At 36.9% G+C, this 15,006-nt stretch overlaps 6 protein-coding genes across 6 annotated transcripts; 1 reads left to right on the top strand and 5 right to left on the bottom strand.

The window, feature by feature from the left end:
• Nucleotides 1-7: 7 nt before the first annotated feature.
• SPOG_00748 (mediator complex subunit Med8) lies at nucleotides 8-1,974 on the top strand. Its single transcript, XM_013168925.1, has 2 exons — nucleotides 8-364; nucleotides 450-1,974. The coding sequence occupies exons 1-2, from the start codon at nucleotides 237-239 to the stop codon at nucleotides 916-918; spliced, it is 597 nt and encodes a 198-aa protein (XP_013024379.1). The 5' UTR covers nucleotides 8-236; the 3' UTR covers nucleotides 919-1,974.
• SPOG_00749 (Ras1-Scd pathway protein Ral2) lies at nucleotides 1,151-2,742 on the bottom strand (the record flags this gene model as incomplete). Its single annotated transcript, XM_013168926.1, has 2 exons — nucleotides 1,151-1,234; nucleotides 1,300-2,742. The coding sequence occupies 2 exons, from the start codon at nucleotides 2,740-2,742 to the stop codon at nucleotides 1,151-1,153; spliced, it is 1,527 nt and encodes a 508-aa protein (XP_013024380.1).
• A 554-nt stretch (nucleotides 2,743-3,296) lies between these two features.
• Nucleotides 3,297-7,765, bottom strand: SPOG_00750 (STE/STE11/CDC15 protein kinase Cdc7). The gene is made up of 11 exons (XM_013168927.1): nucleotides 7,040-7,765; nucleotides 6,856-6,990; nucleotides 6,769-6,798; nucleotides 6,658-6,722; nucleotides 6,356-6,609; nucleotides 5,845-6,309; nucleotides 5,574-5,800; nucleotides 5,469-5,532; nucleotides 5,077-5,429; nucleotides 4,902-5,036; nucleotides 3,297-4,863 (listed from the first exon to the last, which is right to left on the bottom strand). Exons 1-11 carry the CDS (start codon nucleotides 7,067-7,069, stop codon nucleotides 3,448-3,450), a joined length of 3,174 nt encoding a protein of 1,057 aa, XP_013024381.1. The 5' UTR covers nucleotides 7,070-7,765; the 3' UTR covers nucleotides 3,297-3,447.
• A 1,226-nt stretch (nucleotides 7,766-8,991) lies between these two features.
• Nucleotides 8,992-11,754, bottom strand: SPOG_00751 (septin Spn7). Its single transcript, XM_013168928.1, has 5 exons — nucleotides 10,402-11,754; nucleotides 10,278-10,359; nucleotides 10,138-10,231; nucleotides 9,584-10,095; nucleotides 8,992-9,540 (listed from the first exon to the last, which is right to left on the bottom strand). The coding sequence occupies exons 1-5, from the start codon at nucleotides 10,592-10,594 to the stop codon at nucleotides 9,126-9,128; spliced, it is 1,296 nt and encodes a 431-aa protein (XP_013024382.1). The 5' UTR covers nucleotides 10,595-11,754; the 3' UTR covers nucleotides 8,992-9,125.
• A 22-nt stretch (nucleotides 11,755-11,776) lies between these two features.
• SPOG_00752 (ENTH/VHS domain-containing protein) lies at nucleotides 11,777-13,744 on the bottom strand. The gene is made up of 2 exons (XM_013168929.1): nucleotides 13,583-13,744; nucleotides 11,777-13,538 (listed from the first exon to the last, which is right to left on the bottom strand). Exons 1-2 carry the CDS (start codon nucleotides 13,626-13,628, stop codon nucleotides 11,875-11,877), a joined length of 1,710 nt encoding a protein of 569 aa, XP_013024383.1. The 5' UTR covers nucleotides 13,629-13,744; the 3' UTR covers nucleotides 11,777-11,874.
• Nucleotides 13,745-13,807: 63 nt separating this feature from the next.
• On the bottom strand, nucleotides 13,808-14,946 carry SPOG_00753 (nuclease). Its single transcript, XM_013168930.1, has one exon. It carries the CDS (start codon nucleotides 14,747-14,749, stop codon nucleotides 14,042-14,044), a length of 708 nt encoding a protein of 235 aa, XP_013024384.1. The 5' UTR covers nucleotides 14,750-14,946; the 3' UTR covers nucleotides 13,808-14,041.
• Nucleotides 14,947-15,006: the final 60 nt, after the last annotated feature.

The raw sequence follows: 15,006 nt of genomic DNA, 5'->3' as shown, positions 1-15,006 counted from the left end.
AAACCAAGTCAAAGACTGGAATTCGCTTTTTTGAGTCATAATAGAAAAGAGATTTCGAGCTGCCAGTGATTGGAGGTTTTTAAACATTTTGTATTTTGGTGTAAAAAGGTAAACAAATATCCTCTATTTTCCGCTATAAGTGTGACCGTTGGACTCGCAATTCGTCGTTTAACTCAACTTGAAGAGGGAATCCATTCACGCGTTTAAGCCTTGGAAGGTAGAATCAATTGTTTCCGATGGATATCATTTCCTCTGAAAAAGCCGTTGAATCTTTAGAAGGAATTCGGCAAAGAACTACGCAAATCGTCCACTCTTTGAGTCATTTCCTGGCGATTCTGCACCAAACAGAACAACTCGCACCATGGTAAGTTTGAAGGAAGAAAAAAGCTCTTAATCAAATTTTGATTGACTTTATTTGGGAACTCTCATATTAATGCAATCAATGATAGGCCTACTATTCATAAGAATTTCAATATTCTATTATCCCAAATCCATTCCCTAAGCAATACTCTAGCTATACATTTTCAAAGTTTACGAACTACTAATATTTTTCCTTCCGAAGAATTTCCAGTCCGTGAGCAAGAACCGCTTCTCACAACCTTGTTACGAACTCGTCCTCTTCCAAATGTTGAAGAATGGGAGGCTACAACTTTAGAGGAGTATGAAAATGATACGTCTCTAAAGTCCAAGAACCAAAAGCAACCTCTTCGTCAAGATGAGCTGTGGGAAGAAGCAAGAGATTTATTAACGCAAGAACGTGAACAGTATAATTGGACCGGTTATGTAACTCGACAGGAAGAGCTGCAAGGCGAAATAATTAATCAAAAAGAATTAGAGGCAGAAAGAGCTTTTGAAGAGCAAAGCGCCCAACAAACATTAACAAAAATACTAGCATTTATGAAATCAGGACGAAGGTAATTCTTGATTTTCCAAGTTGGGCAAAAATGACGGGTTGGATACTGCAACACCATTCTGTTCTATGCGTGCGATCCTCCTTAATGCTCGTAGCTGCAGTCCTTTGGCCCCTGTCAATACAGCTATTTCATAAATAGTCTTTACATTATTTCGGTTCAGCGTATTGTGCAAAAGATGTACAATATATTGGAATAACGTCTCCATCCCTTCATCATGTTTGGCAAGAATTAATAAATTACACAGTGTTTTTGTTGACAAGTAAGTTTCGTTTATCTTTCCACAATACAAGTAATACAGGAAAGTAGAGCATGTTTCGAAGCTATAAGGCATATATAACATTCGACTTCCAGTACTGTTTATAGGTGTAAAGGGTAGCTCCGTTACCTGAGGCCCAAGTTCGGAAAGGCTCATTCGAAAGGCATCCTGATTCTGTTCGGCTGCTTGATCTAACAGTCTCTGAAATGTTGGCCATCTCTTGTACAGAATTTTGGAAAGGCAGGGAATACGGTTTCGTTCTAGAGTCAAAATTTCCATGTCACTTACTCCGGTTAATAGCAGCTTACCTAATTTTTCGCTTCTTTCCGAGTAATGTGGAATCTTCGGTTTTCGATATATACCATATGCCTCAAGCTCAACATAAACCATGTTATCGTAGTTTGATTGTCGAACATTATAGTCTTGTATTAGTTTCCTTGTTTTATTCCCAAAGATAACAAGCTGGTTATTTTGTTGCATACTTAGACATTTAAACCACGAGCCATGATTTAAAAGACCCAAAGTATCTAGTTGAATCCAGTTTGCACGATCTAACGAATACACCCACAAGACGAACGCCTGGCGAGAACTGGTAAGATAAATTCCAGAAAGTACCAAATTCTCTCCGACCATGTAAACACGTGGAAAGCGAAGTCCTGGAGGCATGGAGGAACCTACAAATTTTTCACTTATGTCTTGTTCCTCAAAGTAAAAGCAGGAGTTAGATCCTTCACGTTTATCTGTTCCTCCTCCGTTTCCTTTGGTATTAGATACTTTGTACAGCTTTAATAGAATAAGTTCGCGTTTAACGTTGACGAAGTTTGAGTTGAGGTAGAACAGTAATGAACCAACAAATTGGTTCTGTCTTCGAGTGTTCTCTTCATCATTGTTATTGTTTTCAGCAGTGCAAAATTTAGAAAAATCACTGTCATGATCTAAGGAAGTACAGTTTGATCTGTAAACACCACAATGATAAGCAAATGGAGAACTGTGGACCCATTTCTCAGTTATCAGGTCAAAAACGTTGATCTGTTCGATGTAATTATTTGACAGATCTTGTCCACAGTATACAATCATATAATCTCCCAAAACGCAGTATAAATGACCATACCTTGGTAGAGGCTCGCATGTAGACGTTCCTGCATCACTTTCACTTCCGGTTTCACTTTCTTTCGCTGGAATAATTCTCCACGTTTTGGTCTCCAGGTTAAAAATCTCGGTCGTATTTAAACCACACAATGAATTCTTATCTTCGTCAAACCCGATGCCTCCAAAGAACACAAGATTGCCGTTCCAAATAATACCAGAATGGAAGTATCGTGGAGTAGGTTTTATAGATCCTTGATTTTCAACCAATTTCCAGGAGGACGTTTCTAAGTCAACGATGTACAAATCATTCGTGAGGCTAGAATCTTCAGCATCCCGACCACCAAATATATAAGCGTGATTACCAGATTGAACTATTGATTCTCCAACAACCGGCTTTGGAAAAGTTCCTGTACTTGTTAAGAGTGAAGAAGTAAATACATTGACTGTGTTTTTCAATGTTGTGTTTGACGCTGTATGAGGCATCTCAAATAAATATATTTTAACTCAAAGAAAAAAAAAACAATAGCCTTAGACAAAAGCTAGGATCCTGGATTTGTATTTTCAGCACGAACTGAGTTTGTGCATTGGTTATTACTTCACGGGAAATTTAGAACATGTACAGCTTTTTTTTACAAAAAAATTAAGATCAAAATTTAATAAAAAGGACAATAGATGTTCCTCAAAACGAGGCTAGTATAGAAACGAAGGCCTTATTGAGAAAATGAAGTTGGGATATGCGTAATCAGATATTATACCTTCTATAAGCAGAGTAAAAACACTATTAATTCCTAAATTATATCTATTTTTAAATACAATAATAATTATAAAGTTCAATTAAATTGTAATACTTTATTTCTCATTGATATTCACTTAAACTCAAGTTGGGCTTTCCATAATAATTCAAGGTTACCTCTGGGATATGTTAAGGTTGATTTCAATGGTATAGTACGAAATCGGTTTGTTCAGCTGAAAATGAAAGATCGCATACCTACTCAAAGTTAACGTGCACTACATCATGAAATTTACAAAGATTCATTAACATAAGTAAACATTATAAAGGAAGTCATAAACGGAAAACGTGATAATTAATGTAGAGGTCTCCATCATCTCTGACTTAGGACTGCTTGAAAGTTTCAGATTATATAGTAACCGCGATGTAACCATGTTTCGCAATTTCGATCGTAAGGATTAACGATTCACAGTTGATTTTGACGACCGTTTCGGTGGGGGCATGTCAGGTTTTGATATAGACGGACTGCTCGGGATATTAGAGTACTTCACTTGTCTTAAGAGATCTTTGGCCAACTCTCGTACTAACACGGAATCACTTGTCCGGCTTTGCTGATGGATTAAATCAGGCAAATCATAATGAGTGATATACATCTTGCAATATGAATTACTTTCGCACATGGATTTGAGCATTTGGAAAGCATTCAGTAGTGTAATCGGTTTGGCCGTTCCGTGTAATAAACGATCTCTTAATTTTTGGAAAATTGGAGGCTGACCGTAGCTTGCTGCTAGTTTAGGAGAAAGCTGACATATTCTACTAATGCCGTCTAACAAGCGATTGAATGAAGCGGACTGAGCCGAACAGAACACTTTGAGGACTAGATGCACATATCGTTTTTCCAAAAGAGCATGTTGTATCTCTTTAAATTCATACTGAAGCCATACAGATATAGTATCCAGGGAAGCTGATTGCCAATTCAAATCTTGAAGAAGTGAGAGAAAAAATTCAAGCCCTTTGTTTTTCCATAAGTATTGCCTACAGATGGGGCTACACTGTGGCAGTGTCAATAAGATTGGCAATGCAAATTCCTTTAGAATTTTGTCTTTGACGGCTGTTTCTTGTAATAGAGGTATAGCTCCAGCAATAACCGCTTTTTCCTGTGATTTCTTATCTAAACGACAGATATTGAATAAAGTAGCCAAAGATTCATTCCGTATCTCTTTTCTACTATTTTTTAGTTTTGCATCTCCGAGTATGTGTGTTAAAAGGGGGATTAAATGCACCTTTCTGAGTAAGTTTATTGAAGACGGCACCATAGAAATTTGCTTAATAAACTGCAACATTGTTACCATTTCTTCAAGAGGTAGATATAAAAGAATACGTAAGTTTCTTCGGAAAATGTTTTCATTCAGGAGGGCTTCCTTAACATAAGTTTCTGACTGAGACAGTGCTAACAATATTTCACAGAGCCTTGACAAACAAAGCCTAGAAGAAGGATCATCCGCAGCTAAAGCCTTAAGCATACTTTTTGTCATCGGCTCTAAAACATCAGAACGCACGACTAGTCGACAGACATCATTCTTTGGTATACAGTCTTGTTGTCTAAGTAACTTCCATAGTCCTTCAGCACCTACGAAAACTAAATCTTTACTTTTTGTATAGTCTTCCTTTAGAAATAGCAACAGAACATGAAGCCCTGAAACACCAATAAACATTTGAAGGGATAATGACGATGCTCTGTACATTTGCTGAATGAAAACGGCGCTCTCATAACGAAAATCCCATGGATAGGAGCTTTGAGAGAACTTTAACACGACGGGCAATCCGCCTGAGAAACAGAATCTGTGTAACGTAGAATAGTTATCATAAATAATCTTGTCGATTAGCTAACGAAAACTTCAGTTGTACATACCGTGTTAATGAGTTTTAATAATAATAGCTGTAAAGGCATATCGTTAACTTCGCTCAGCGTTTCAATAAGAGGGAGCATCCCATGCGCCTTCACCAATTCGTCCTTCAGACTTATATCCTCAGTTAAAATGGAAGCCTAATTATTAGCATTACAAATTTAGAAGTAAATTTCATACAATTTGAGTGACAATAGGTTGTCTATCTTCCGGTTTTTTCTCAATCAATCCCTTCAAAATATCTTTCAAATAAGAAATTAATCGAGATCGTTTATCCAGTAGGATATTATTCTCCAAGTTCAAATTTTCGACTTCAGAATCGATAGAATCGAAAAGCTCATTTTCATCCTCAGTTTCTTCATCCTCATTATTCCACGAATTATATGATTTATTTAAAACTAGTGTTCCGAACCCTTTTTCTTTCCGGAGGCCCTGAATCTTAATTGAAGAAGCAGGAAACACATCAGTGAACTCACTGTCCTTCTGGGTTTCGATGAATTTCTCCAAACCATCAGGAACATTTTCTTTTAGTTCTATCTCGATTAGCAAAGGATAAATCATATTTTGCTTACCAGTTGAAAGATATCTATGATGCTTGGGAGTCTGTTGAAGATCAATGGACCTATTAAGCGCAGGCTATATCCATTAGCATAGGAAAACATATTACAAACACTTACTGTCAATAATTCCGGTGATGAGCGTTTTTGTACATAGTCCACAACTTCATTCCCCCGATCAACACTAACGGATTTTCTGCTTTTTGAAGGAGTCGAATTTGTAGAACTTGAAGTAGTGTTTTTACCTTTAAAATCGTTATAAAAGTTCACAAAATGTTCAGATTTCTCCAGTACATCGTTATTGATTTTTAGAGTCCCTTGAAATTCGTCATCCCAAACATCGCATTCTGAAGAAATAAGTTAGTATAAAATCAACGTCAAAAAATCTTACTCTCTGTTTCAATAGGTGGAGGTGTTTTAGGTGGCTCAGGAGGATGATAAGAGGACTGTCTGTCAGCATGCAACGTTGGATTAATGTTATGCGTTGTGGTTTCATTAATAAGATTCAGATTATCTTCGTTAACTCTCTCGTTGTATTTTTGGACCTCGTCAATAGCATCTGTGAATTTGGTAGACGTTTGATGAGCAGTAACCCAGTGATGTCTTAATAGTTTTTTTGTCCCGACTCGAAGATTTGGATCCTTTTGGAAACATTGAGCCAAGAAACTCTTCGCTGATAATGAAATATTAGAAGGAAAGGGAGGATGCTCATCTTTGACCATGTGAAACAAAGCAGCAGTAGGATCTAAATTATAATAGGGAGGTGTTCCTTCTAACAATTCTATCACTGTGCATCCAACACTCCAAATATCAGAAGAAGTAGTTGCTCCGATCAACTCAATAACTTCAGGTGCCACTAAATAAGTTAGTCAAAACATAGTTACCGAATGTTTTGTACGTACTCCAGTATGGACTACCTACGACACTATGCTCGTCTAAAGCATTCATTTTTGTTGCAACTCCGAAATCCGCAAGCTTGATTGTTCCATCTTTTGTTGTCAATATATTTGCACCTTTTATATCGCGATGAATAACACCTTGATTATGCAAGTAATGTAGTCCCTGTAAAACCTGATATGTATATATAGCAACTAAATTTTCAGGTATCTTTCCAAAATTTTTGCAGATTGAATGTAATGACCCATTCTCACAATATCTAATGTACTTAGTTAGTCCGGTACGCAGAATTGTAAATTATGCATACTCTAACACAATACAGAGTGAGTCATCAAATTGATAAGAGCCTCTGTATTTTACAATGTTGGGGTGCTGTCGTATTATTAGTATTTTCAATCGACAACAGTAGAGAGCATACATCTAAGTTTTTCAGCAGATCAATCTCCATCTAACAATACACGGTTAGGAATCACTTCGTAACCAGAAACAAAGTTGAGCTTCGTACTTTGATGACAGAAAGGTCCATTTTCATGATTTTAGACACCTTGATGCGTTTTACGGCTACAGTTTCTCCATTTTTTATATTTAGTCCCCGATAAACAGCCCCGAAGGCTCCTTTACCTAGACAATCGCCCAATGTCTAAATTGATCAGTGACACATTCTATAAAGAAATCGAAAATTAGCTTACTATGCTCGACGCATGATCAAAATTATGCATGACTTCAAAAAAAGGCTAGATAAATAATTCTATTAAATTAGAAAAAGCCAATACAGTTGCCTTTTCCCTTAGAAATGCTTTCACCGTTTGCTTATTTATTATGGGTGATTTGATTAGACAGCGAAGGTAGTAGGGATTCCGGGCACCTACTCATATGTTCCCTTTTCCTATAGAAAAGCAATGTAAAAGTATTTTGATTACTTAAAAATTAATAAACATCTGTATACTGCTTTTTTTTTTAATCACTATTGGCTGATGGATGAATTCCTTATAGGATGAACTAGTCACTGATCATTGTTCATAAACAACCGTTTGTGATTATGGATTCTTGGTAAGTTGTTTATTTTTGAAACAGGTTTGGAACGTCGAAAAGAACTCTTTGAGATCGGAAGAAGAATGTGATTCTGCAAAAAAAGGTTTTGACTTTGGACAACAGCAATCGATTTTACGTACCCAAGGAAAATGAAGGATTGAATCTATAGATGAGCTGGGTTAGGAGTTAGTAATAACAGAATTGTCTTTTTCGCGCCCTGATGTATTCGCCGAAGTGGTTGTAAAGCTGGCAGACTCCTTAATGCTAGATCTTGATTCCCAGGATACTGAGTAGTGCCTTCTTTAGAATCTTCCTATAAATTCTGAACGTATCAACTATACATTCTATCCTTTAGTTTTGCTAACTGGAAGGGAATATACCCAGTAAAATCGACTTTGATAAAGACTCCGCACAACTAAAGGTCTGATCGGATCCCACAATATGCTAAATTTGTTATTTAATGGCTTATAACTACTAGATTGTCGTATGCGTTATCTCACGCTCTTCACTAAAAGCTTCCGGTGCTAAATATGTCAATCTGTCAACAGCCAACTTAATATTCTCTTGGATTTTGAATATCCGTTTTTCTCAATTACTGCTTCACTTGTCTCGAAGTCACTGATTTTCACAACCTATCAAGATATTTCCTGTCTTAAGATCTCGATGAGGTATTCCATTTCCGTGTAAGTAGTTAATGGCCCTTAGGATCTGCTTTTAAAATCAGTATTTATCTTCAGTTGTTGATCTTTGTTTTATAACTTGGTTCAGTAAATCTCCTTGTTGGCAGTACTCTTGAATTATGCATAAATGTATATGCCGATTAAAATTATGTTTGTTGTTACACATGGGATGTACCCTTTGAGGATATTTATGTTGTCTCGCTGAGAATGAATGGCCCATTCTGTTTTAAAGCAGGCAATACTGTTCTTATTGATGTTTTTTTTGAGCGCGTTAAGGATTACCTTGGCTGCGTACAAAGCGTTCTTCTATTGTTCCTGTCTTTCATCTGTTCAATGCGGATAGAAGCACTTGATCATTCAGCAATTCCTTCAAGATGCCCATAGTGAAGTTGCTACTTGCAATTAAGAAGTATATATTTGAGAGAGGAATTCAGAGTAATGGCAAAATCGTTAGCAGCAATCGATTGTTCTTTAATTAACCGACGCAGCAGAGTATAGTCAGTTGAAGATCTTGGTTCAATAATTTGCTCATCTTCTATATCCTTCTTTTCTAAGATAAGTTTTTCTGAAGAGAACCATCGCACAATTATGGAACTAGACTTGTTATTCTCCTGTTGCATCGCTGATGCACATGTATCAAATTTGGATACCTTCTCTGATTTTTAGTCGTCTAAAATAGTTCCAGAACGCTGATCATTTTTTGAAGAATACTTTGTTCAATAGCACAGTTCATTCTTTTGCTATTAAATGAACTAAAGATAAGCAATTAATCTTTTTTTGGGTAAAGCAGCTTTATGTCTGAGAAATTAAAAAAATATTAGCTAGATAGAGAATTGCTGCAAAAATCGCCGTGGAATTGCGAAATATTGTCAAGCAAATAGTCTTGTGTTTACATATCCAACTTAAATGACTATAAATTTACTTAAAAATGGACTTGTGGAATCTCATCAATTATCTAGTTCTGATAACGTATACTAAGTACTTAATTGAACAATAAACGAACCGTATTCATGAGCCCGAATATTGGTGACTAAAGAAAGGAGCAATAACCATTTCTGTTTCTTTACTTTGTCTTATTATAGGGAACATTTTCAAAGCGACCGTGAGCAACATCGTCCGATTTTAATTCTTTAGTTTCAGTTATTTCGTTAACTTGCTTGTTGTTCTTAGAAGAGTTCCTTTGAGGAAATTCACGTAAACTCATTTCAATAGAAGGAGTTTTAACTCTAGTTGATGTCTCGGATTTAATAGAGTCTCTCATTTGTAAGCTTTGTTTGGATTTGAGACTTGGAGAAGCAGAATTAGTATCTGAATTTGATTGCGCATTTTTGATCGCGGATTGACAACTCGTCTGTGAATGAGAAGTTTGATCTGGGACAGTTTGATGAATTTCAGACTCAACCGTCGTTTCATGATGGGTAGTTTCACTTAGTTCGTCAGGCCCTAGCTTTGGCTTCTCATGGTCAACTAGCATATGCCTATAAATATAATTAGCATTTGAATATAAAGTAAACAACATACAAAGAATTCGAGGATAACGAAGCATTAGAAAGCCTTTCTGTACGATAGGCTTCATAATAAAACTGCTGAGTAATAAACTTAAGGTGTTGAAGGTGAGAGATGAACAGAACAGTCTTCAAATCTAAAAAGTCTGAATGAGACGGATCGTCAACATAAAAAGTTCCCCATGGGAAGTGTTTAGCAAGCTTGTCGGAATCCTGTTGATAATCACCCACGGCAGCGCCAGAAACAGCAAATGGAAGGATCGACTTGAGCCGCTTATTTTCCTCGATAACTTCATCTTCATCTTCATCGTCATCAAAAGGGAAGTCAAAAACTTGGATGTTCTCATCAACGAGTTCCTGAAAGATTCTCTGCTTGAAGCGATTCAATTCCTCCTTTGTGAAGGCATTGGCAACTCCAATGACAGGTATGACATTTACCCTTCTGGAAAAACGTCTCATTGCTTCCAAATCAAATTCGGATAAACAATGTCCGTACGGTTCAATAAAGTAGAGTAAAGCATCAACTCTCTATTACAAGTTAGATATAAATAAAAAGAAAAGATTTCTAACCTTATCAACAAATTTAGAGTTTCTTCGAATCTTGGATTCTTCAACTAAAACTTGGTCGAGTTGATTTTCCAAATACTCAGTAACAACATCAAAGCTATCGTTCATTAGCATACATGTCAAAATATTTTCATAGCTCATACTTAGAGGATCTATCAAGCATATCGCCAAAACCGCAGGCCTCAATGACAGTCAGAGCAACACGGAATTCCTCTCCTTGAATATCTGGAAAAAAAGTTAGAAAACAGTGGCTAGCTATGAGCGTACCAGCTTCATGTTCCTTAATCTCTAAAGGTCTCTCCAAGTGAGCTTGTTCAGGATCAACTTCCAATTGCTCGTCTAAGATGTGTTTTTCGCAAAGAGCATTAATACAAGACTGATATCCAGTACAACTGGAACCAGTGACCATAAGTCGAAACTTTTGTCCTTTTTTAGAATAAAATCTGGGAGCATATCTCATTTTGAATATTGAATTGAGGGTTATTGTAGAAAGGAAGTTGGAAACGGTTTGTTTACACTTGCTTCAATACCGACTTTGACAACAAATTCGTTAGTGAAAGTAAACAACAACAAAGATAAGTAAATAAATAATAGATACTTCTGTTTATTCCTCCCAACGAACGAGTAAATAAAGAAGTTTTTGGGAAATGTGTCTGAACAAACCATTGAAAGTATTAAAGAAGCCTTAACTTCAAATCACCGGCAAATGCAAAAATAAATACAACGTAACCGTCCCATTTAGAATAAGCTTACATCCTCTTTACGGAAAAAATAAACACAGCCTAATACATTCTGGAAGAATAAACAATCGATACATTTTGAGGCTTGCAAAGAATAGTTATAAGAAATGCTTTAAACGGAAGCAAGAGTAACCAATTCATCTATAAGCTATAACAGTAATAAATTTTCACAGTACTCTCAATGTCTCTCGATAGAAGACGTTGTTACTGTAAGGAATGGATGAAAATGCCAAATGTGGCAGTATCGTATCGTTTACAGTATAAGCTTACTTTTAATAAGAATTTGGGATAGTGCAATGTTTGTAAACCTTCCATTTTTCTAATGTTAATTTGCCAATATAAAGGAAATGCTCACGGACTAGAAAATTGAACGGGAAAACCTTTGAAAAGATTGTGACCTATATCTCATCTCAGACTAGCAAGCATCAGGGAATAGATGGAACAAGTAGTTTTTCATTGATCCAGTTTGAATAGAAACAAAGTTTAGGGGAAGCTAAATTGCAAATCGAGTTCCTGAAGTATTAAATGGAAAGAAACTTGCAGAAATAAATACATGTAGGCGACAGGACATCGATTGTTGAAGGTTAAACCTGGTTCCCTTCAAATTAAGAGCAAGAGCGATCAAAATGGTTTCATGTAAGAGTATGAAGTACCTCTATTACTATTGTGGATGCTGGAACGCATATACTAGTGCACAAGTGATGTATGAGCTAAATCATATACGATAGAAAGTCCAAAATCTTAAAGACTCTCTATAGCGGTTTACACAACTGCATCATCCTGAAGTATGTTTCTTGATAGTGCGAGGAACAAATTTACATTATTAATGTTCAAGATGAGTAGATTATGAACGCTAATGGAATACTTTCAATTACATGGCTTTAAGCATAATCAAATCGAAATCAAGGAGCGACTTAACTTAACATTGCTATAATTACAGTGCGTTTGTGAATATGCCTAGCTAGATATTCTAACGGTAAAGGATAAAGGTAAGACCATATTATACTCGGAATGGATTTCTAGACTCGCCGATCGTTGAATTCTGGGCTATTCTTTCAATCTCTTCGGATTTCCTAATTGTGAAAGGATTTTTTGAAACATTAAAAGGAGTAGAGGTAGAATGGTTGGGGACGTTCATGGTGTTTTGCTGGCTCAAAGGCAGTGAATTATAATTCGCACCCGTATTATAGAAGTCGACAGACATTGGTCTCTCCATTGTTAAGCCTTTCGGTGCTCCAGTAAATGATGATGGAATTTCGGTGCTAACATAGGATGCGGAATCCGTCGGATATCTCTGCAATGCTGCAGGAGTCATTGAAGGTGATTGAAATCCTGTCGACTGTGGTTGAAGTGTGTTAGGACGGATATAGTTTTGGAAAGGGTTTCTAATATCCAGATTTACAGACTGTGCTCTACTTTGAGAGTTGTAGGGATTAGTAACTGGTGAAGGAGTGTAATCAATTTGCATTGGCGGAGCAAGAGACGAATTTTGGACGTAAGGATTAGCAGGGGAGTTGTATGGTATTTGAGCATATGGATTTCCTGTCATTTGTGGAGCCGACATAGGAGCAGCTTGAGGTTGCTGTGGTTGATACGGTATAGAGGCATTTAGGAAGGGATTTAATGAGTTCGGCACAGACTGCTGTGGAATAGAGGGAATATCAAACGCTGTTTGATTAAATGAAGGAGAGGAATTTTTTAAATTCAATGGAAGGTTGTTTCCTTCTTGCAACATTTCATCTACAAAGGATGAAGCATTATCCTTAGGAAGCGAGAGTTTCTCCTTCGTACTTCCTTCTGGTGCTTGTGGATGAATAGACTCGGAAAGGTTAAAAACATTTCGAGGCATATTTGGATTTGTCTTTTTGTTCATATATTGATTACGATTTTGTTCAAAATCGGGGTCATTTAAGTATTCTTCCAGTGATGCCGTCAAACTAATAGGGGCATGTTTTATGTTTGGAACCGGGAATTTGGTGACGAATTCCAAGGAACGAGCAGTGCTCAAAAAGTTTATAACATCCTCTGTCTGCCGGACAAACGTTTTGTATATGCGAAGGGATTGTTCTGCATCAGGATGACTCATCTCAAAATAATGCTCTAACAGTTTGATTACACCGATGTTCACTGCTTTGAATAGCACTAATAAATCACCCACGAGTAAACGGAAAGATGTCACGGTAATATCGTTGTCAATCTCTTCTACAAGGAACTGACACTTTAAGAGACGCCGAAGCTGAGACTGGATGCCTTCTACATGACGCATAAGACCGTTGTCGACAGTCAATTGTTTGAGTTTCTTGGCTCCGTCGCTCGCTTGAGCATAATCAAACCCTAAACGGCCATATTGTTTTACCCTTTCACTTAGAAATCGGCTATAATTATATATATTTTGTCCTTGAGTTGTCAAGGAGGACGCTCGCACCACCTCTAGAATACGAGGTCGCTGTGACAGAGCTACTATCGTAGTACCAGGGGAGCCATCTTTTAGCATTAAATGAAATACTATTAGTGATTTAAAAACGACAGTCCATGAAGAATCCTTCATCCGCTCACAAAGATCCTGAATGACTGTATCTAGTGTGTCAGGATCTTCAAACGTAGCTTGCAAAATCAATTCCACATGTTTACTCTTCGGAGCAGCCAGTTTGATTTTCGTAGCCTCTAAACATTTATTATTAGTGTTTTATAGAAAGTTTGAAACTTACTTTTCACAGCTCGGTCATATGAAGACATCCACTTGGAAGGGGGCATTTCGGCTCTTCTGCTCAAGTATGAGTCCCTTCTATGTACACCAATTCCTTGATTTAAAATAAAAAAAAAATAAAGTATTAATTAAAAGCTATAGTTTACACTTCAAGAGTTCGTCCTGTTTATGGTAAGTAGCAGACCTTTACGGAGGTTCGTAAACCATTAGTATCGAATAAGGCAGTGCATAATGTTGGATAGTGGCTTTTAGGGTTTCCTCATTATTTTGTAAACAATAGTTGAACAGAAGCTTTACAATGCATTTAAGAGTAAAATAATTTTTTGATAGAGGAGTTAGTTGATAGATAATATGTAGTGAGCGTAGGAAAATCTCTAATTCCTAGGGAAAATGCTCAAAAATCGCAATACTAGATTCAAAAGACATGCATTAAGGAAGGAAGAGTAAGACGTATGTATACCTAATTGTTTCGCTTATATTGAGATGGTAATATGAGCTGTTTCCCTTGAGACCAAAGACCCAGTTCTTTCTTCTTAGCTTTCTTTTCAAGAGATTGCAAGTATTCTTTTTTTGATGGATAAAAGACACCATCATTCCCATCGTAAACTACAGCTAATCCCTTTTGGACCATAATGGGACCAATATCCCTTTTCCAGAAAAAATGAGAGATTGGATAGTACTGTACACCAGCTACCAGTCTAGAGTATTGGTCAATCTTTAGAGGAGTTATCCGAACATTTTTGTTTAGAATCGTTTTCGACAGAAATTGTTTGGCATCTAGGGAAAATGGTTGGGCTTTCTTTCCAAAGTAGCCTGATTCTGGTGCATCCACCCCAGCTAATCGAACAGAAATGGTTTTGGAAGCCAAAGCAGACCGTGAGGAAGGCACTTGTCGCAACCAATGCCATCCTAGCCAACAACCTCCAGGCGTATGGTAAAAACGAAAATTATCCCCATCACCCACTCTGGTCACATAGCCGAATAGTGATCGAAAGGTTTGAGTTCGATCCGGCAGCTTTTTAGGAAAGAGAGCTTTCGGGATATTATGGACCGTTTCGAACCTCCGAAATCGCCAAACCGCCCAAATACTGAACAGGGACACTGTCCCTGCGGCCGTCGCAATATAGATATGTGAACTCTCTGTTTTCTCTTTCTCGAAACTATGCATACTCGCTTAGCAGGAGAAAACAAACAAGGCAAAGTTAACGCTAGCTTTTGGAGGAAACAATGACTAACCCGTACGAAATCTAAGTTGAAAATTCATCAAAGGAACATAGGCCTTCTTACCTGTCTAGGCGTTTCAATTGTAAGTAAATTTTTAATCTCGATTTTGTTATGGATGCTACTTATACTGTTGAATCAACCAATCTTTTATGCAAATGTTATTGTTTACAAGAGTAAATATAATTTCAAAGAATAAACAAA

Source organism: Schizosaccharomyces cryophilus, assembly GCF_000004155.1.
Source record: "Schizosaccharomyces cryophilus OY26 unplaced genomic scaffold supercont4.5, whole genome shotgun sequence".
Classification (NCBI taxonomy): domain Eukaryota; kingdom Fungi; phylum Ascomycota; class Schizosaccharomycetes; order Schizosaccharomycetales; family Schizosaccharomycetaceae; genus Schizosaccharomyces; species Schizosaccharomyces cryophilus.
The sequence above is the reverse complement of the archived record's forward strand: the minus strand, read 5'-3'. Positions and strand labels throughout refer to the sequence as shown.